This window comes from Tasmannia lanceolata, unplaced genomic scaffold (genome assembly GCF_043159265.1).
Source record: "Tasmannia lanceolata isolate RefF3 unplaced genomic scaffold, GAP_Taslan_0.1 ptg000012l, whole genome shotgun sequence".
Classification (NCBI taxonomy): domain Eukaryota; kingdom Viridiplantae; phylum Streptophyta; class Magnoliopsida; order Canellales; family Winteraceae; genus Tasmannia; species Tasmannia lanceolata.
Window position 1 is genome coordinate 32,645,765 of NW_027518689.1, and position 22,383 is coordinate 32,668,147.

At 39.8% G+C, this 22,383-nt stretch overlaps 2 protein-coding genes and 1 long non-coding RNA gene across 3 annotated transcripts; 1 reads left to right on the top strand and 2 right to left on the bottom strand.

The window, feature by feature from the left end:
• Positions 1–219: 219 nt before the first annotated feature.
• LOC143887201 (putative serine/threonine-protein kinase At1g01540) lies at positions 220–3,804 on the bottom strand. The gene is made up of 7 exons (XM_077391303.1): positions 3,075–3,804; positions 2,133–2,237; positions 1,805–1,927; positions 1,535–1,705; positions 1,246–1,375; positions 936–1,145; positions 220–598 (listed from the first exon to the last, which is right to left on the bottom strand). Exons 1-7 carry the CDS (start codon positions 3,641–3,643, stop codon positions 443–445), a joined length of 1,464 nt encoding a protein of 487 aa, XP_077247418.1. The 5' UTR covers positions 3,644–3,804; the 3' UTR covers positions 220–442.
• A 425-nt stretch (positions 3,805–4,229) lies between these two features.
• Positions 4,230–6,228, top strand: LOC143887202 (uncharacterized). The gene is made up of 3 exons (XR_013254093.1): positions 4,230–4,667; positions 5,640–5,707; positions 5,933–6,228. It is a non-coding gene; the product is annotated as an uncharacterized LOC143887202 (long non-coding RNA).
• Positions 6,229–15,495: 9,267 nt separating this feature from the next.
• ISPF (isoprenoid F) lies at positions 15,496–22,383 on the bottom strand. Its single transcript, XM_077392129.1, has 3 exons — positions 21,995–22,383; positions 21,760–21,890; positions 15,496–15,879 (listed from the first exon to the last, which is right to left on the bottom strand). The coding sequence occupies exons 1-3, from the start codon at positions 22,332–22,334 to the stop codon at positions 15,646–15,648; spliced, it is 705 nt and encodes a 234-aa protein (XP_077248244.1). The 5' UTR covers positions 22,335–22,383; the 3' UTR covers positions 15,496–15,645.

The following is a 22,383-nucleotide window of genomic DNA, read 5'->3' on the forward strand; positions in this document are numbered from 1 at the left end:
TGGTCCAGCACTTTCAACCAAAATAGGCTAAGGACAAGATGGGTTGGGTTTGCCATTTGTGAGCTTGAAATACTACTAGCATTGATAGTGAAACCAAAGATCTTGACCCACCCCTCCTCTTGAAGGTACAGACAAGAAATTAATTAATCACGATTGAACAAAGATACTCATGATCATGAAAAAACACATCAATAAAGCTACATTTGACATTCATTCCCATCCTGTAAAATTATAATTGAATTATTCATGATAAATAACTTTCTCTATAATACAGTACAAGGCAATAGAAACAAAGTCCCAAACAGGACCCTCAATCAAAGAATATAATGAAGAGGCAAGTTATGAAGCTGAGCATTTCTTGAACTAGAAAATGGCCAAAAATGGATGAGCTCTAAATAATTTCAAAACATCACGAACTTGAATTGTCAGTCACCTATCCAGTTCATCTCCACTTCAATTGACGGTTAGGATTGCTACTGATTTCCCCTTTGCTCGTATCAGATGCCTCCACCAACTGCTTGTCATCCAATCTCCCAGCCTGGGTTTCAAGCGAATAATCATGACGGGAACGGGATTCTTCTCTCCCTATCCGGCGATCCTGCAATACGAATATAGATATATGAAAATGTAACAAAATACAACTTGTAATACCTGACCCCGCCAAGGGTCGGGAGATCTGAGTAATTTTGTTAAATCCTAGCCGAATATCCATTGATCGATGGATCTGATCGCATCAATCTCTTTAATTAGAGATTGACAATCTAGATCTATGATCCGGCATCCTTAGGACCCTCGGATCAATTGGCTAGCCCAAGCCGATGGCCGACCTCCTCAAATTTGTTGGGAGATAGCTTTGATCTCTCTTGATCAATGGCCGCACTCAACAAAAAACAAGCAGAGATTAATGAAGGTTCTTAAGAGTTGGGTATGCATACATCGCGGAATAGCAAGTCATCTGCTTCGAGCATGTGGATTACATGTCCCATTTTAGGACGCTTTTGTGCATCTGGGTCAACACATCGAAGAGCTATCAGAAGAGCCCGTTTCAATGCCTTGGAAGAAGGCTTCTCCGGTATCCTAGGATCAACAACTAGCTCGGATTTTCTGTTTCCAACCATGGTTTTCAACCACTCCACCAAATTCACCTGAAAAAAAAAATATTAGCAACTCATCCCAGTTTCACAAACAGATAAGACTGGGTAACATGAGAGTTACAATAAAGTATTGGCTGAATTAAGGATTAACCTCTCCGGGTGGCCGACTGTAATCAACAGGACTTCTTCCAGATATTATCTCCATGATCAGAACTCCAAAGCTAAAGACATCACTTCTCTCAGTCAACATACCAGTGCTGGCATATTCAGGTGCTACATAGCTACATGAACCATGAATTAGAAAGACTTCAATTATCAGCAAAAGTGGAGTATGTACAGAATGTTTTGATGTGGGTATAGAAGACATACGCTCCATTTAATCATGCAAAAAAAAAAATGAATTAAGTGTATAGAAACTTTAAACGAGGAAGCAAACTAACCCTAAAGTCCCCATTACGCGAGTTGTCACATAGCTTCTTTCAGAACAAAGGAGCTTTGCAAGACCAAAATCAGAGACCTTGGGATGCCATCTTTGATCGAGTAATATGTTGCTAGATTTTATATCCCGATGAACAACCTTCGGTTCGAGCCCCTCGTGAAGGTAGGCCAAGCTGAGATAAGCATTTTTTTAGTTACAGTGAAATAAAGATTTCATTGAGAAAACATCCACATTCGGTTTCCAAATACAACAAGAGGACAGATCACCATACCCTTTTGCTGTTCCAAGGATAATGTTCATCCTTCTATCCCATGTTAGAGGACTGAATTGCCCTAGATCCCCATGAAGCCACTGATCTAGATTACCATTGTCTACATACTCGTAAACAAGCATCCTAATCAACAAAACCAAACAGAAATGAAAAACATTCAATTTTTGTCGAAGCATAAAAATCAAATAAAGAATGATTTCTATGTTCGGACCCAAAGATAACTCTTCTAAGGTGGAGAAAGAAAATGCCTAAAACATTACAATCTGCAATGTGCAGTGAAAAGAGAATAATGAAATGAAAAACACCAAAAATATAAATTACTAAATACCTGTAAGCTCCCTCAACACAGTACCCGAGCAACCTGACGAGATTCTTGTGTCTAACACGACCGATTATTTCAACCTCTACTTTGAATTCTCTCTCAGCTTGACCCCTGATAATTTTCGCTCTTATGAGTTAATTGACATACTCTCAAGCAAGAAAATAGACGACAAATAAATCAGAATAAAATGCAGGTGCATTGACTATCACTCACAACACCAAAATGAAAAAGGAATCCTAACCCAGCCAGAAATTAAAGCTTTTTAAGAAAAATTAAGTTGGGTAATGTTAATAAAAGCAGCACCTTATCAAGCAAGAAAGAATAAAAGAACATGGAAACAAATAAGGAACTAAAGAAGGACAAATAGATAGAGAAAAAGCAGGTAAAGATAAGATTTTCCTATACAAAACTGTTGAGTTGGGCATATGTTAATCAAACAGTCACTGACGAAATGATTCTCAACTGAAACAAGCATAAAAAAAAGAAAGGGAAATAAATCTAGCCCCAAGCTTGATTAACACCATATATCAGAAAACAAAAAGAAAAGTTTTTTTTTCCCCAAAATGTAATTCAGCAGGTTCCTGAAGACAACCACATCTTGAATCAACCCAAAAACCAAAGTAGCTTCAACATGCAAATATTGTGAGAAATCAGTACAAAATGAATGATAATCCCACATAAAAACTAAAATCTAATCTTAGAAACACCCCAATTATAGATCCATATCATTCAAAAAATCCCAACTATTCCACAACAACAAAAAACAAAAACAAAAATCAAACCAACCCAAAACCCACTGCATGTTCAGCTACTTATGCTAAAAATTATTCCTCAACTCCCAAAAACTCCACATTTCCCTCTAATCACCCTACCAAAAAAAAAAAAAAAAAAACATGCTGAACAAAACAAAACAAAATGCAAATAATTAGAAAAAGAAATTCAAATTACCTGTTATTAAGCAGATTCTTCACTGCAACCTTAGTATTATCCAGCAAGATTCCGCGATAAACGATCCCATACCCACCTTCTCCGATCACATTCTCATCCGATAGCCCTCCTGTAGCATCCTCAAGCTCCCTCAAAGTATACCAATGGCCCCACCCTAGATGCGAAACCTCCGGTGGGCCACCACCCGACGCTGAATCCGTAGCCGTCGTTGACCGACTCTCTCCGCTCGCTTGACTCGACGGCCGGTCAGAAAACACAATCCGGTGCTCGGTCTTCCCAATGTCCACCTGGATCTCCGGCAACGATGCAGCCCTCTGATCTGGATCTGCCACGTGTACGATCTCTTGGATCTCTTTAGAAACGACCGGGGAAGGATCGACGGCGATATATTTCGGTGGCCGGACAGGAGGTTTTTTCCGGCGAGAAGTGAAGCAGAGAGAGAGGAGGAAGAGGATGAGGACGATGAAAGCTCCGACACAGATTCCGATCACGACCCATAATCGGAGGCCGAAGATCGATGTGGGTTTGGAGAGTTGACTGTTGAGAAAGGCCGTACTGTATAACGACATGATGAAGGTCGAGAGAGAGTGAGAAGGGGGGTGATTTTTAGAGTTTTGGGGGTGGGTTTGAGTTAGGGTTTTTCTACATTATTATCGCCAGAAAAATGGGCGTCGCCGGCGAGGTGGGGGTAAGATGGTGGCAAGTCAAGAGAGTGTGAGAAGGAAAAGGAAAGGTTCCGAGATTTTCGGCTTATATAGATCGAGTCTTACCAAACTGTCCTGAACTTTGTTTAAATGACGTGTATATCCTAAAGCTGACAACGGACAATCAACGGGCAAGTTGTCTGGGTTGGAGAATTTAAGATTGAGCACGTGCAGTTCACGTGAGGAGTGGTGGGGAAATAAATCGATGGGCGGAAAGAGCTGATATTCTAGACTCCCTTTCTTTTGTTATCGTCACCCTTTTATAGAGTGCTTGAGTTGAATCGTCCTTAGGTCGAGTTGACCCGGTGACTCGACGGGTTGAGTAGTTAAGATCTACCCGAGCGGACCCGGTCGACTCAATAGAAACCTCTATGGCTATGTCAATTAAGCAAGTGGGTTGAGTCAGCAAATGTGGTTGACCAATGGTTTTCTAAAAGAGGAAAAAGATTGTGAGGTTGAGCGCATAAGAGGTTCATGCGGTTGAAGAGAGAGAACCATTCCCATTGGTTGAATTAGTGGGTCCGGGCAGAAAAAAAAAGGAGAGATTTCGTGCGTTATCGAGGCTGCGTTTTAGACGTACTCTCGAGAGAAGTTTTGCTAAACCCTAATTTCCGCCTCTCTCTCTGTGCTCAGATAAGCTTTGTAAAGAAACCCTAGACTTCCAAAACCTTCCACGATCCCTCCGACGGAAAAGCTGAAAGGAGAGGCGAAAAAAAAGAGACAAAACCCCTTTTCTTTGCACAGAAAATCCCTCTTTGAGAGAAAACACAGCAGAGAGAAAACCCCTTTCTCTCCGCCCAACCTCACAGCTCATCTCCGACGGAAAAGCTCAAAGGAGAGAGGCCGAAACCTCAACCTCGACGATTGATCTTCTCCTCCCACCTGTAAGGTTAGTGCGTTCTTCACTTATTTCTATTTTTCTCTTTTTTTTTGCAAAAAAATCATGAATGGTGCAGATTTGGGGTTTCAAGCAGCATGAAAGGTGCAGAAATTTAGGGTTTCTGTTTTTTTTTTTATTTTTTTTTCATCTTCTCTCTGTTTTTCCTTCAAAAACCGTGGAAAATATTATATTTTATCTGTATTTGATTTTTTTTTTCATTTTTTTGTCCTCTCTCTGTTTTGTTCTAGGATCTTTCGAGAACCTCCCATGGTCCACAATACTTGTTCCTAGCCACATGCAATTGTATTTGCAGAATCTCCTTCAACAAAATATATATGCAGGGATTAAGAGGGCAATCTTTCATCGAATGGCCTTTCTGTTTACCCAAAAAAACATTCGTCTTCCCCGCTTCTTTGGGCCAGACCAGGAACAGGACTATTTTCATTTTCGTAGTTTTTGATAACTTGTTGGGTAAAAAAACAATAGCACAAAGCAAGCTACCCAACTTTATGCTTTAATAAAGGGAAAAGTATCGAGAGTTATGCCTTTTGTAACCCTCACAATTTGCACTCCACAAAAGTCTAGATTAAAATGTTTTTTAATCGTTTTGAGAATGTTATCATCACTGATGTTTGTTTTTTATGAGTAACTCCTCACTAATATTTTCAAATGATCAATTTTCCAAAATTGATTCTCAGAATCCAAGAGGAACATTCCAATCTGTTGTGTGATCATCAATTCATCCACACATGTTAGCTTAAAGAATCACTAAAAACTAAAAATCCTAACCACTTGTGTTAATGGGCTTTTTAATCACTAAAAATCCTAATCACTAAAAATCCTAAAAATCATCCATACATTACAGAACAAGCTGTCAAAAGAGGACTAAGGTTTGGAAACGTTATTATTGCTCTTGTCAATTTATTATGCTCCGTTTTTTTTCTTATTGATTTAAATCTCTACTACTGTGCTTGCTAATAGGTGGCTGCAAATGACCAGCAAAATGCCCATACCCAAAATGGAAATGAGTAAGATGAAGAGAGTTGAAGGTGCCATTTCTCACTGCCAATTTTCAGTATTTGTTACATAAGTTTAAATCACGAGTCCTTGGATTATGGGTGTTTTTCTCATTGCCCATTTTCATTTAAAAAAGTTTACATCATTTACAAGAAATTTAAAATCGTCATTTAAAAAAAAACATCATTTAGAAGGTCCCATTTCTCACTGCCCATTGTCACTAAGTTGGTGTTTTTTTGTTTTTGTTTTTTTTGTAGACCCACTATCGATCTTTCATTTGGTGCGATCAATATCGGCTGTACCTGCATTTGCTGCATGTTGGGCTTCATTCTGATTATGGCAGCTATGATTCTTTGGTTTTTGAAGCTGTAATATCGGATGGTAGGCATTGCTGGGATGTTATTTTGCATGTTGACATCACTATGTAGTATTTCTGGTCTGTGGTATTTTAGAAAGAAACTAGAATTCGACGTATGTTCGTTTTAGCACAGAGAGCCTAACCCATGTCCTTGCCTGTTAAACATCTCTATGAAAATAGTTGCATTTCCTGGTGTATGCCTTGGTTAATGATTCGCTATTTTATCTAATAGAAATTATGTTATAAATCAAGGCAACATTATTCCCACTCTCTGATTCCATCTCTTTTCAGTGTAGCTAGGCCTGGCAAAATTGGCCGAACCGGGCCGAAACCGAACCGATAATTCGGTTTCGGTTTGGGTAAATCAAACCGATTCAAATTTCGGTTCGGTAGAACCAAACCGATGTTCGGTTCGGTTTCGGTTTGAACCCTTGCCGAACCGAAACCGAACCGAAACAGTAACCCAGTGTTCGAAACCACCGTTGAAAAAATTGCAGTAAAATATTTTTCATTGAAAAAATTACATTCAACCCTTTTTCTTACTTGGGACAGCCCTTTCTAGGTAAAAGTACAGTCATAGACACGCTGGGGTGATTTTCTCGAGAAATAAATGGTGGTGCACATATCACATTTGGGGCATAGCGTATTTAAATGGACAGCTGCTCTCAGAATAGACAGCTGCCATCATATCACATTGGATGACAGCTGCCATCATATAACTTTGCACCATAATATAATAAGGGCGATGATATTGTCACCCCCCTAAATTACGCATTCGCTCCCCTTTTGGCTTGATTTGACGTCAAAAAGCATTAATAAGGGGGGTGAATGCGTACGCAGGGGGGTGACAATATCATCGCCCTATAATAATTAGTGATTTAAATGGACAGCTGCCATCATTTTCACCTCATGTTTTTAATGGAAAGGGGCAATTATTTTACACCCGAAAGAAACCGAAACCGAACCGAAACCGAAATTTTCAAATCAGTTCGGTTTGGTTCGGTTTGGCCATTCAGAAATTCGGTTCGGTTCGGTTTCGGTTTGGAGTGTAGGATGGTTCGGTTCGGTTCGGTTTGGGGGTCAAACCGAGCCGAAACTGAACCATTGCCACCCCTAAGTGTAGCCAATAATATTCTTATATAGAAAGGAGAAAGAACAGTATTGTGTTCATATACGTTTCGTTGATAATCATTAGAAATAGCTGAATTGGGCCTTCTTTTCAACTGTCCAGGCAAGTAGGCAACACACTTGTTCTTGTTAGTGAAGTGATACAATTGTTGCAGTGGTGTAGCACTTCTAGCCTTCTCAAGTCTGACGCATAAAAGTTCTGCTATGGACCATGACTTACCTGACCAAAGGCACAGCATATATTGATGTCTACGAGGGTCATATAGATTCATTACAACAGCAGTCAGAACTCCATTGAGATTCCCGTTGAAATAATTTAGCTTATCAACAGAAGAATTTCACAAGCTTAAATAGCAAGTAGCGCACATGAAGCTACACAAGGAGAGCATAAACAGAAAATTCAGGCATGGTAGCTCACTGATTAGCAAGTCTACTGATAATTTGGTTGGATAAACCCGCGGGTCGCGGGTGTGCTGGGTAGACCCGCGGGTCATCATCCGCAAATATGGGATTGTAATAACTATTTTGATTTGACAGTTTTTTCCGTAATTGTCATGACAGTTTTTCCCGTAATTGTCATGACCTCCTGTATGTGTTTGGTATTTTTTTCATAATTTTAAAATTTTATAACCTTTGCAGGTAATTTTTCATTCAAAACTTTATAATTTAGCTAATTTAATTTTTGTTGTGTAATGATTACTTTTTTACCTTTTCTAGCAACATTTTAGCAACATTTGGATGCGCCATCTTTGCACACACAGTGGCCACTTGCCGAGAAATTGCCAAAGGAGAAGCTTGATAGCAAATTCTAATAAAATAAAAACCACATTTAAATGTTATCAACACTACTGGGCACTCTCACTTTATGTATGGCCCACACCATAGGATGATCCAAACCGTCCATTAGTTGGGCCATAGCCTAAATAGGTTATGCTCCAAAAATCATTTCCATAGGATGATTCTATCCCTCCAATCTGAATGTTAGAGGGTTGATCCTAACCCTCTATAGATCAGAGGGTTAGAATCAACCGACGGAAATAATTTTGGGGCATAACCTATTTAGGGTATGCCCCATCTAAGGGACGGTTTGGAACTTTGGATAATCCTACGGTGCAGGACATACCGTACTTTCTATCAAGTGAGAGGTACTCATAAAAAACAAACATCAGTGATGATAACATTCTCGAAAAGATAAAAAACATTTTAATCTAGACTTTTGTGAGGGTTACAAAAGGCATAACTCTCTATACTTTTCCCATTATTAAAGCATAAAGTTGGGTAGCTTGCTTTTTCCTACCCAACAAGTTATCAAAAACTACGAATATGAAAATAGTCATGTTCCTGGTCTGGCCCAAAGAAGCGGGGAAGACGAATGTTTTTTGGGTAAACAGAAAGGCCATTCGATGAAAGATTGCCCTCTTAATCTCTGTATATATATTTTGTTGAAGGAGATTCTGCAAATAATTGCATGTGGCTAGGAACAAGAATTGTGGACCATGGGAAGTTCTCGAAAGATCCTGGAACAAAACCGAGAGAGGACAAAAAAATTAAAAAAACAATCAAATACAGATAAAATATAATATTTTTCCAGGGGTTTTGAAGGAAAAACAGAGAGAAGATGAAAAAAAAAAAAAAAAAAATAGAAACCCTAAATTTCTGCACCATTCATGCTGCTTGAAACCCCGAATCTTCACCATTCATGATTAAAATAAAAGGGTTTTTGCACTATTTTTGAAGGAAAAAAAGAGGAGAAAAGCAGAGAGAAGATCAAAAAACATAACAGAAACCCAAAATTTCTTGCAAAACCATAAATTTCTGCCCATATTTTTGTCACTTTAAACCCCAAATCTGCACCATTCATGATTTTTTTGCAAAAAAAAAGAGAAAAATAGAAATAAGTGAAGAACGCACTAACCTTACAGGTGGGAGGAGAAGATCAATCGTCGAGGTTGAGGTTTCGGCCTCTCTCCTTTGAGCTTTTCCGTCGGGGATGAGCTGTGAGGTTGGGCGGAGAGAAAGGGGTTTTCTCTCTGATGTGTTTTCTCTCAAAGAGAAAGGAGTTTTCTCTCTAAAACGCAGCCTCGATAACGCACGAAATCTCTCCTTTTTTTTCTACCGGGCCCACTAATTCAACCAATGGGAATGATTCTCTCTCTTCAACCGCATGAACCTCTTATGCGCTCAACCGCACACTCCTTTTCCTCTTTCTAAAATCTGATTTATTTAGGTTTAATGATACTCATGATGCCTTCTTTTTTTTTATAATTGGGCGAACTCACCTTGTTTTTTTACGTGACAAACAGTGAATCTTTTGAATTTGAATAATGGCTAAGAATGGTAGATTCATAAGATTGGAGGGAGACAAAAAGAAAAATTCTATCGTAGTTAATTTAAATATGAATAATAGCTTGTATTACGAGGTAGATTAGGATAGAATCTCTCAATTAATTAAGGGCAGTGATAAATCGACCCCATATGTCTCTTTCTCTCTCCTTTGGGTTAGAGAGAGAGAGAGAGAAAGACGCATAGGGGTCAATTTAAGATATATGGGGGTTGATTTATCACTCTCCTTAATTAATTTAAATTCGAATAATGGCTAAGAATGGTAGGGTGGTAAAGTTAATGTAATTATGAGGAAGATTGAGAAAGAATCTCTCTAGTGATTAATTTGAATTTGAATAAGGAGACGGTAAATAGAAAGCACGGAGAGAAGAGAGATATGACGAGAACACTTTTACAACGGAAAGGGAAATTGGAGGAATCATTTCCATTGAAGAGAACGATTAAGTGATTCTAAGCTATATTTAATAGAATACATCATCTTCCTTTTCATGATAAATGACAATTAAGTTTACTGTAAAGTTTTTCTGAGCTCGAGCGTCAAAAACTCATGTGAGCCCACATTTTTTGGGTGTTCATTTGAAAGGCCCTCACATAGATAAAGTGTGTACCAAAAATCAGCTCCATAGGATCATCGTAACACATCCAAAAGTGGAGGGAAAATGGACAAATATTGTTTCTCCACGGAACTGCCCATTTTTTACGTCCACAAATTGAAGGTTTAGGATGATCATATGGACATGATTTTTTGTAGGCACCTTATCCATGTAAGTGCCTTTCAAATGAATGCTTTAGATCACCTCAAAAATGTGTACCAAAGCTTGAGCTCATAAACACTTTCCTCATTAAGCTTATCCCATTATCAAACATTGTAGTGGGAGTATTAGTAGTTTTTATTTATTATATTTAAACATCTTTGTTTGGAAGAGAAAAGTAGGGAGGTTTTTTGGGTTCAAAAATATGTTCAAACAAACCAATTGATGACAGCCAAGGTGACCTTATGCAGCACGCCAGCGTCCCCTACTCTAACGGGGGACTTGAAATGCATTAAATGCAGCCCCAATTTCTCTCGAAGATAATACTAAAATATTAAAAAAATGTGGCTACAAAAATAATCATGACAAGTACTAATTTGTCAGGAAGGGCATTATGGTCTTTTGTGGACCACTTTTTGAAAAAGGTAAGTGATATTTATGCCCCCTTTTATCACTAGGGACACCCAACGCAAGTGTGTCAAAGACTAAACGGGGGCTGATGTACTTGATGTGAAGAATCAAGTGGGTCGGTGTCAGCGGTGATCAAAAGAGGGTAAATATTAGGGCTGCAACTTGAGCCGGGTTTTACCCGACCCGCATCGACCCGACCCGAAAATAGCCTGGGTCGGGTTCAGGTTTCATGGGTTTCGGGTCGAGCCGGGTTCACCATTCAAAAGCCCGCATGAATCTCGGGTCGAGCCGGGTTTGAAGGGGCCCGACCCAACCCGACCCGAGTTACATAAGTTATAGTATGTACATTTTTTTCTATTGTTAGTTAAAAGTTAAAGGGATAATTACATTTACACCCCCTCTAGTTTCTGACACATCCACTTCCACCCCTATAGTTTAAAACGTGACAAATACACCCTTGTAGTTTCAATTTGTTTAAGGTAGGCCCCCTCAACTGAAGGTTTGTCCATAGATTGAAGGGTTAGGATGATCCGATGGAGCTGATTTTTTGGGCACACCCTATCTATGTCAGGACCCATCAAATGAACGCTTTGGATCATCAAAACAATGTGGGCCCACATTATTTGGATGATTTTTTGGTAGTGTTTGGATTCGGGTAGGGACCCACATTATTTGGATGATCCAAAGCGTTCATTTGATGGGTCCTGACATAGATATGGTGTGCCCAAAAAATCAGCTCCATCGGATCATCCTAACCCTTCAATCTATGGACGAACCTTCAGCTGAGGGGGCAAACCTTAAACAAATTGAGGTGTATTTGTCACGTTTTAAACTATAGGGGTGGAAGTGGATGTGTCAGAAACTAGAGGGGGTGTAAATGTAATTATCCCAAAGTTAAAAGTGAAAACCCACGCACCCACTGTTACTGTATGTGAGTGTAATTTCTGCTTCTATGAGTTGAGTTGATTCAAGTGTTTGATTCAGCATTGTTTGATTGTAATTACAACATTGTTTGATTCAAGTGTGATGTGAGTGTAATTACATCATTGTTTGATTCAAGTGTAATGTGAGCGTAATTTCTGCTTCTATGAGTTGAGTTGCCTTGCCAAATAAGAATTTTCCTTAAAAATTTGCGTCAACGTGAAAAAACCCGACCCGACCCGAACCGACCCGAGATTTATCATGGGTAGGGCCGGGTTTGGGAATCGTGGGTTTTCCGGAAAAAAAACCCGACCCGACCCGACCCGAGATATTTCTCGGGTAGGGTTGGGTTCTCCAAAACCCGACCCGACCGACCCGAATTGCAGCCCTAGTAAATATCACTTCCCTTGAAAAATTTGTGTGTTTCACATAAAAGTAGGGACGAAATATGGTTTACTCCTCTAACTAACTTTTAGAAAATTTTATTGTATAAGAAAAAAGACCACTCTACCCTTCAACGACCTTGGAATTTGACACTACGATTTCTTCTACCATGGATTTGTTGCTTGGCACTGTAACTGAATCATTCCTTCTACAGTTTTTTTAATAATATTTAGTAATTAAGTTATCTCTTTCGATGAGTCTGAAATATGGGGTTGAATCTAGGGTTTCAACTCGGGTCAGGTTGGGTACCTCAACCCGAGATGGCATTTCCTCAACCCTAACCCAACCCAAACCAAGCCTTGGGTTGTGATGATCAACCCTAACCCAACTCGGGTTAATCTAGCTCCGAATATAAAAATACAAGAAATTAAACATTTTCCAAAGAAAATAATGATAAAACTAGACGACAGAGGTCAGGTTTGGGTCGGGTCGGGTCGGGTTGCCGAGGCATCAACCCTAACCCAACCCATCCCAAGAAAATGCCAACCCAACCCAAGCCAAAATCGGATTGAACCCGTCGGGTTCGGGTTGAGCCCTATCCGAGTTGCACCCCTAGTTGAATCATCAAAAATCGGGTCATGCGGGTTGAGCCCGATCCAAGTTGCACCCCTAGTTGAATCATCAAAAATCGGGTCATGGTAGCGAAATATCAAGTCGAGTTGACAAAATATTGGACAAAATAAGGTGAAATTGGCGAAAATGATTGACCCAATATTTTGTTGATTTGAGTCATTTGACCCAAATTTTTGTCGACTTAGCTCGATTTTTTGCCGGCCTGTTTTTTTGCTGACATTTTTTAAATAGAAAATAAAAACTCAACTAAAGATGAAAAACTCAATGACACCTTATGCATGAGATGAAAATAATCACATAATTAAATACTTGATAGAGTATAAAGAGTCTCAAGGGTCCTAACAAATCTTTTGGATTTTTTACACAGCTGGTTTTAGTATGGAAAGCACGGAAAGCATATCCCAAATATTGGATTGGATTGTATGGGAAGATTTTCTTATATTTTTGGCTTTCTCACAACAGCCAAGGGGACATCCTAAAAGAAGAGAAAAGTAAAGAATATGGGCCGATGTTTAGTGAAAATACGGATTGTGGGCACCTTTAAAACAAGAACAAAAAAATGGCTAAACTTCAAAATCGGGTTGGAAAAAAACCCTGATACCCTTCTGACATCAACGGAAACGTCATTCGGCCTCCTTTTTCATTAATAGCGTGTTTCACGAGGTTCTTTTGGTTCATCTGGTATTTGAACCGACAGAAGTCAGAGAACCTTGCATTCGTTTCTATCTTAGCCTTCAGAAATACCTAGAGACGGATGGATGCCTGACACGTGTTGAAAAACTTTTTGGAATGCTAGTGACTCTATACATAGTCAGTTTGGGTTGGATTGGAATCTTTCCGTGAACCCTGAGTCCTTGGGTTCCTTTAAATCTTGATCGTCGCCAATATAAATAGACGGTCGAATCCGCGACACGCGGACATCAATATGAAACGGTGGCGTCTTCTAATAAAACTCCTCTCCGCAACCATTATTCCCTTCTCTGTAACCATTATTTCCATCGGCGTACCAATTATTTCTGCCGGCCTACCCATTATTTTCGCCGGCGTCCCATTATTCATATTCCCTTCTATGTAACCATTATTTCCATCGGCGTACCCATTCTTTCCGCCGGCGTACTCATTATTCCCTCTCTATAACCATTATTTCCATCGACGTATTATTCCTATTCCCCTCTCTGTACCCATTATTTCCATCGGCGTACCCATTATTTCCATCGGCGTACCCATTATTTCTACGGGCGTACCCATTATTCTCCTCTCTGTAACCATTATTTCCATCGGCGGTTCCCATCTCTGAACCATTATTTCCATCGGCGTACCCATTATTTCCGCCGGCGTACCCATTATTGCCCTCTCTGTAACCATTATTTTCATTGGCGTACCCATTATTTCCGCCGGCGGACCCATTATTTCCCTCTCTGTACCCATTATTTCCGCCGATGTACCCATTATTTCCCTCTCTGTACCCATTATTCCCGCCGGCGTACCCATTATTTCTATCTTGGCTGTCGAAAATACCTAGAGACGGATGGATGCCTAACACGTGTTGAAAAGATAAGTGAGGAAAGATAACGTCTACCGTTCTAAGTCAAAAGATAAGTGAGAAAAGATAACGTCAGTGTTCCAAAAAGTACAATAACATCAGGGTTCTAAAAAGTTTTCCAACACGTGTCAAGATCCATCCGTCTCTAGTTATTTCCGACGGCCAAGATAGAAACGAACCCAAGGTTCTCTTGGTTCAAATACACATTTAAATGAACCAAAAGAAGCCTCGTGAATCGGGCCAATTTAAGAGGCAGTAATGAAAAATGAGGACTCTCTCAATGTCAGAAGGGTATCAGGGTCTTTTGACCACCTAATTTTGAAATTTAGCCCTTTTTTTGTTCTTGTTTTAAAAGGTGCCCACAATCCGTATTTTCACTAAACATCAGCCCCCATTCCGTACTTTTCTCTTATCGAAACAATCCTCGAAATACGGCCATATGAGCCATCAGTAGGGCCATTTTTTTTCTTCGCTCTTTTCGTTTTTCATCTCATCTGAGACCATATGGTTCATCAGTAAGCATTTTTCTTGGAAGTTGACTAGGGTATTACACCATGGAAAGATGGGAACCAGACCTTGATATTTACAAAAGTACAATTCTTCACAGTTCATGTACATTGAAAATTTTCGCTGTTAATGGCATGAATAGTATTATGCATCTTAGGCGAATTTCAATTAACAGAGCTATTACGAGGTGAGATCAGCAAACAAACATGTTCATATTTTATTTTTCTTTTGCTGGATAATCTTTCTGCAACCTCAATGTTGAAGCGTGGAGTGTTGGGAACCAAGTCTGCATCTTTTAATACGTCCACAAAGAAGAAAGCCTACTACTAAGTTAGCAAAGAGCATACACATTCTCTGCGAAAGAAGAGCATCTGTTGACACCCGAATTTTGTTCGGCCTGCGATCAGCTGCAACCCAGGACTCTGATAATGGGACAAACCATGCTTCTCAAGCAAGCCCCCAGCCTTCCCAAAACACCTTGACCACCTGCCAAAGAAAATGTTCCAGGAAACAAGAATCCCAGTAAAACAAAAACTTTTTAAACCTCTCCGATTTTCGAAAAAATACCCCAAAAGCCCAAGGCAGCCTATGGGCGCCGAGGCCCTGGCCCATCAGATCCCACCGCCCATGGATAGCACCACCGACACCCGGCCCTGCTTGCACCCCTCCGACAGTTTCAAAAGATTCCCTCAATCATTCCCCAGTTGATTTCATAAGCAGTGTGGTATTCTATCTAGCTGTTTTTTTCTTCATTTGCTGTTGATTTGTTTAGTACCAATCTGAGAATATGGTTTTGGGACCTATAATAACTTACTCAAAATTTGTAGGTCGAGAAAGAAGTTGCTCCGCAAACAGACTATAGACCATCAACCAAGAAAAGAGTGTTACAACAGATTATGGAATTTAATGAATATTATTAGACGGGTGATACATGTTTTGATTATGGAAATTTAAGTATAACCCTGATTCACTGAAAGTAGCACAAGGGCATCATTTCCTCATAAGAAGAACCACAGTATGGGCTGCAATACTTCGATTTTCTCCAAGGCTGTCAACTTTCTCATGAGTTTTTGCTTTAAGATTAACAACTGAGGGGTCTGCCCCAAGAAGCTCACATAGGTTAGCCCTGATGGATTCTTTGTGTGGGCTCAGTTTTGGTCTTTGCAGGATCAAAGTGGCATCCAAGTTTCCGAGCTCATACCCTGCCTCATGCATGAGCTTCACCTGAAATGAAACAAGATTGCAGATGCAGAGGATGAGCTGATGAATCATATCACCTGAACTATTTATAAGTATCTCATTTTAACACTAAAACAAACACTAGTAATACTCAACTCATTAATGAAATTGAAAAAAAACGCCAAGGGCCCAAAGAACCAACACTGATCCAAGCAATTGGATTAAACGAATATCCTTCCACCAGTGACGCAAATCTGGGATTCGCAGATTACTTTTTCAGGAATAAACAGAAAGAGAGTAGAAGGAACGCAAAAATCTTAATACTTCAAGGACTCCTATTTTCGATCAACAGTAACAAGACAAGTGTCAAATGACTTAGACAACTCATAATGACTAAAGGACTCTTATTACAGGACTCTGTCTAATCCTACTACAAATAAACTATGATTCTTCAAATGCATCATGAAAGCTAACTTACTTTAAGTCCTTTACATTGCAATGCAGGCTCTTCTAGTTACTTGAAAGCTTAAGCGATTAATTAAAAATGGCCATTCCTATCACTTATGATTTTCGTAATAAACATGTGAGCTCCATTTTAAGGACCTACAAATTAAAGAAACCAAGTAATATTAGTGGGAAAAGATTGTGGGTACCCATCAACTGGCAAGTGTCTCTCCCCAAATTGCACTAGATACAACCTAAGCCTGGCAAGAACACGAACCTCCGCCTAATTAGAGTCGCACCAACAGATAGAACCAGAAAAAGCAAGCAGTACCTTCCCAAAGTGGTTCCTAAACGCCCTACCAACACCAACAGGGCCCGAATTAACCAGAGATGCCCTTCAGAGAACTGCCTATCTGTACGACGAGTTCTGCCTCTGGCACTTCATGTCAATGTTTAAGATCACAACCTCTAATTCATCCAGTCGTCTGAGTTGCCTTGGAAGAATCAACGATGAATTAATTAGGCCATGTTGAACAAATTGTTTGCCGAGTCAACGGGGTTTTTTTTATATGGATTTGGTTAGGGCCTAACTAGGCTGAGTTGGCTGCCCCAATAATTGACTAGGTAAATTTTAAACATTCTTTACTATGTTAGCTGAATTCCCTATTAAGAGCTCACTCAAGGTAAATGAGGGCATGCAATTTGAAATTTTATAGCAGAACCATTTTTTATGAATATCAACATTATTAAAGAACTCTCTGCGAGCATCTGGCGGAATTGTTTTACTTATAGCTGAGCTCCACACAATTCCAAAATGGCTGTGTTGTTTATGGACAATGGTTCATGGTATGAAGAACAAGACCTTTGAATCCCGAAGGTCTGACATGTATTTCGATGTTTTCCTATAGAACTATAGTGCAAAATTGCAAATTCTAAACTTAAATAATCACACTAGTAGATCAACCCACCTCTGTATCTCTTCCAACTCAGTAAAGAGTAACCTTTTAGGAGCCCAGGGAGGCATCCACAGACCATATGCCAGCTTCATTTTATGATCCATGGTGTTTTAGTTTGGCGGTGCCCATGACTGGAGGCAGAACAAATTCTTTGATTGAGTGAAGAAAATATATTACAGATTTACAGGAAAGAAAACAAGGTGGTCCAAGTCAAGATAATGCCAAACTTAAAACTATTAGGACCAAATTCTAAAGCCTACAGAAAGTACAGTGAAGGCATGACATGAAACTTGTTAAGGGAACTCTCAGATCCCCTGGTTGGGCCTATGTCGATGGCAATCAGAATTTGAATATAGGCTCCTCATTTTTTTACTTGTGCTTCTCTGAACAAGAATTGAAAGCCTTTTCATAGTTCATTAATGAAGACATAGCAGCTCTAGGGCCTTCCCCTTACAGTTGTCACTTCATACTCATCAACGGTGTTAATAATTTTTTTTTCTCTAGGGTCACTGATGGGATAATAATCCCCAGTTCCTTGGCAGATCGAATTAGCTCAAAAAAGCCACAACAAGATTGGGGAGAACTCTCATTTGTAATGACATCATCAAAGTCCATAAGTTTACCAAGATAAAAATGACTTTCCCTTTCCACAATCATACTTGCTATCAGTTAAGAGATGATCCCGACTTTCGGCTTCTCAGAGGGCATGATAGATGAAACATTGAAACATGAATTGCCCACTATTTGATATATCAAATAAATGCTTTAATTGAGAGACTTCAGTCCCCACAGAGTCGACACAAACAGCATAGTAGTATAGCATCAAGTTGAAGTAGTTGACAGTGGATGAGTAGCGGCCATTAACAGGTTATAATTCTAATGGTTATAAAAATGATGGCATAGACAGTTTCCTTTTCTTATTCTTCTTTTTTTTTTAATAAATGAGGAGTTGTGAATTATGCTTGTGAGGACATTCAAATGGCTCACTCAAAGACCAATAGATCTAATGTGTAAAGTATAATAAGTATGCACTAAAGCATCACACGACATAAAAATAGGAAAGTAAATAGTATGGCATCATCTATGAACGATCTCCTTGTTAGGGTCATGTTTTCTTCTCTTCTAAAAACCCTGAAAGCATTGGACAAGTCCAGTAAATACAAAACACAACTGGAAAAGCAACTTATTGACAAAACCAAATACATATTGACGGAGAATATTGAACTAAATTACTTGATAATTTCAGAAAGACAAATTTACGGAAGTGCTATTATTAATACCCTCAATAGAACGGTGCAGCTATTGAGTGGCTCTCCTACTCTCATAGCTAAATAACCAAATTATGTAACATCTTTTGACTGAACTAAAGTTTTGTGGAGAAAAGCAAAATTGGGATGTTAATATATGGAAACTAGGATTTTGTAGAGAAAAGCAAATTGGACCGAGGAACTACAGGAAAATCTGGATGATGTTGAAGAATGGGGTTCCTTTGTGCACGTTCTGGTTTCACCAAAAAACAAGACTACGTTGGAACCTAAAGTTTTGACTAGCACTGATTATCATAAGAATCCCAAAGGTATCATATTTTTATTTTCATGGGACGAACCTCTGATTAAAAATAACTAACTTGGTTCACTAACCTTTACAACCTAAGGTTTGCAAATTTGGTTTTAATCCAAACCAACTGGCAAAATAATAAAAAAATTAAAAGGTGGAAAAGAAGAAAATGGGGAAGGAAAAAAGAAGAAAAGAACGACTTTCTAATTGGCCGAAGATTCCTTTCCAAGCAAGAAAAGACTACACAAGTCGTAGGAGGGATGCCAAATTTATTTATAGAGGTACAAATAGGAAGTATGTGCCAAAGAAAACCCTATTTTTCTATCATAATGGGTGAATGTTATTGTTCAACCCAAAGTTCCCAAACAAATTGATGAAACCTTGATGGCCCCTTAAATTTCTAGAACAAAATAATTGTCACGAATAATGAAATTAGGTCCATAAAAAGAAGTAATAGAATTGGACAGTTGGTTAAATGGACAGTCAATAGGAAGCATGTCGAGAATATGCCCTTGTTGGGAAAAACTAAAGATAGACTATTTTATCGGTGTAGACAAGGCCAAGCTTGTTGATAACAGTCAGAAGATGAAGATAGGGAAAGATTGCAGTGATACTTTTCTAATTGCTGATTGGCTTCTATAGCATCTATTGTTGCTTACCTCGAGACATTTAGGGGCTAGTTGGATATGCGGATTTGAGAATCTTGGATTTCCTCAAAATCCTAGATAGGACAAGAGAAGAATGAGACCGGGCGTCGTTTTTTGATTTCTCGCCCTTCTTTCCGTCGAGCAAGAGAGTAGGAGATCATCCCGTGTTTCCAGGTTTTAGAAATCACAGGATGAGGGAGAGATTTCTAAAACCTGGATTTCTTACTTAAAATCCAGATTTCTAGAACAGTCCCTAAACACTACCAGAAAAGTCCAGGTTTGGATTGCTTTGCTTTCAAACTAAAACCCATGTATCCAAACAGCCCCTCAATGTGAGAATTTGAGTTTTATGTAAACTTTTCTAGGCATCTTGGAGGTTACCCAAATACTTCTAAACGCCTAACATACAGTGTCCAACAAGACACAATGCCCAAATACTTCATGGATATTTCTGTTGGTCAAATAATTGTCTTGTTTCAATATGCCTCTCTATTGGAATTAAGTATCATGTTTTTTGCTAGTTAGTGTGTTAAATTTGTATATTATAACTTTGAGTATGTGAGTCATACAAATGATTCACATACTCAGAACTCAGCAAAAGACTCAAAATCCCTTTTTCCGCTAACGGAGCTCCCAAAATTCTTGCCCAGCAGAAGCATAGGAAAAGGACTAGGACTGTCACTACTAGGCTTCAGACTCCAAGGGGTTCTTAAAAAAATCTAAATTCGTTCTTTAAAAAGCTCTGTGTGGTATTCATTAAGAAAATATTGATGAGAGCAACAGGGGTAACCCGAGGTCTACAATATTTGGTAGGATTACCCACGATGATAATGGGAACATGATAGTATCTTATGTTGGTTCTCTTGTTGTGACTGACACATGCTAGGTGCTGGAATTGAAGCAATGCCTTTGGAAGCTCCACGAATTTCAGCTGGTATGATTGCAGCGATAGTTGAGTTGGTTCCAGTAAAAATCTGATAGCCTTCGCTTAAGGACGCACATCAGCAGAAGATAACTGTGATGGTCTTTGATGACAAACATATGATAATGCTAGATATATAATGCCTGAGGTTTTTCGTAAACTAGGACCATAGTTGATCATCAGTGCAAAGTGCTTCACATCTCCACAATCACTTTTTCAACGTCAGTACCATCCCACAACCAGTTGTCGAGAATAAAGAAAGGAGCACAAAGAAGGCACAGAACAAAGAACGTAAAGTATCCAGAACAGAATAAATTGTTCCAAGCTGGGGCAGAAAATCACAACCCATTCCGAGAAAAGACACATATGAATACTCAAACTAAATAATAAGCACGGAGAGAAAAGTGTATTCCATATGAATTCACTTAGATATGAGTATTGGGTAAGATCATGATATATAAAAGCAAACCACAAACATGATTCAATGAGAAAAAATGTTTACTTTAGTGCGGGGGTTCCATGCGAACGGAAAAGTGAATGGATGTGGAAGGGCTGATAAGGACTTGGGCTCCCTTCCTTTAACGACTATCTTTTAAGGGTGAGTTCTACCAGGCCTCAACAAGTGGTATCAGAGCTGTGGTAACCCGAGGAAGGAGAAAATCCCTCAGGAAGATCTTGTTAGGTGCCTTGCCAATACGCCAAAAGCTCCAAAGCTGACGGAATGCGTTGGGCAAGGCCCCTTAAACCTGTCCCATACCAGACTAGGTCCCACCTAGTCTCATACCTAGGCAAGCCCCCAATCCAGAGTGTAACATTCCACCAAGCTTCTGTATCCACCATCCTCGGCGGCCCACTCACTCTGACCTTTTTTTTCCAGGTCACCCTTTCCACGGCGGCCCACTTTGGCAGCTTTCACTCTAGCTTTTTTTTACCAGGTAGTCCTCTCCACATCCTCTCTACAGGTCGCCCCTTCTGTGACTTGAACACGAGATGTGTTTGCTGCTCTGATACCAAATGTTAGGTACCCTACTAATACCCCAAAAGCTCCAGAGTTGATGGAACGTGTTAGGCAAGGCCATTTAAACCTGTCCCATACCAGGCTAGGTCCCACCTAGTCCCATACCAAGGCGGGCCCCACTAAGGACCATAACAGATCTCGGTAACCCCATGTGGAAGATCTCACACATAGGAAAAGTGAATGGATATGGAAGGACTTATAAGGACTTGGGCACCCACCACTTAATAACTAGCTTTTAAGGGTGAGTTCCACCCGGGTTTCAACATTTAGCAAGGAAGATAACCTATAAACTACTTCCATGAAACCTAAAAATTCAAAGTTAAGAGGAAAAACTGCCATCAGATTGATCACTAGCGAGAAACAAAACACTAAACAACGCACCGCTTCTTTCATAAAGATGGAGGAGGCAGCCCCACGCCATTTGGGATCAGTGTCCGGAAAGATCTGACCTATGTCCGGAAGCCCCAACGCTCCGAGAATCGCGTCAACAACACAGTGAAGCAGCACATCACCTGCAACCACCAGAGATTAATTACCCCAAAAAAACCCTCCAATTATCCACTAATTTACCAAAATACTTAAATCGGAAAGGGTAAAAAAAGATTAAAAAAATTACCATCGGAATGAGCTTCGCAACCCCTATCATGAGGGATGTTGATTCCGCCTATGATGAGAGGGTAACCAGGCTCCAGCCTGTGGAGATCAAAGCCATGGCCGATTCGGAATGGCAAAGAGGGGGCGGATTTTAAAGAAGTGGGGCCTTTTTCTACCTCTACGGCTGTGGTGGCAGCAGCCATCGGCGATCGGACGGTTCGCGGGGAGGCGGAAAGGGTATGGAGAGACGGGTTTTTGGGTAGAGGGAGGCGAGTTGAGGATAAAATGGAGGGAAAGAAGAGGGAACTTGTGGTTCTTTTGGCGGGAATTGGAGGCGAGAAGACGGGAGCTGAGAGAGCCATTGAAAAGTTTGCTTTTTCCCTTTTTTCTGCCTCGGAGAAGACGAATGAA

Excerpts from the sequence above, each read along its gene's own strand:
- LOC143887201 (XM_077391303.1), bottom strand. The coding sequence starts at position 3,643 with ATGTCGTTATACAGTACGGCCTTTCTCAACAGTCAACTCTCCAAACCC. Across the intron at positions 2,238-3,074 it reads AAGAATCTGCTTAATAACAG|GGGTCAAGCTGAGAGAGAAT; the intron begins GTAATTTGAATT and ends GAAAATTATCAG. Across the intron at positions 1,376-1,534 it reads CGCGTAATGGGGACTTTAGG|CTATGTAGCACCTGAATATG; the intron begins GTTAGTTTGCTT and ends TGGTTCATGTAG.
- ISPF (XM_077392129.1), bottom strand. The coding sequence starts at position 22,334 with ATGGCTCTCTCAGCTCCCGTCTTCTCGCCTCCAATTCCCGCCAAAAGA. Across the intron at positions 21,891-21,994 it reads TTGCGAAGCTCATTCCGATG|GTGATGTGCTGCTTCACTGT; the intron begins GTAATTTTTTTA and ends TGGTGGTTGCAG. Across the intron at positions 15,880-21,759 it reads CCATCTTTATGAAAGAAGCG|GTGAAGCTCATGCATGAGGC; the intron begins GTGCGTTGTTTA and ends GTTTCATTTCAG.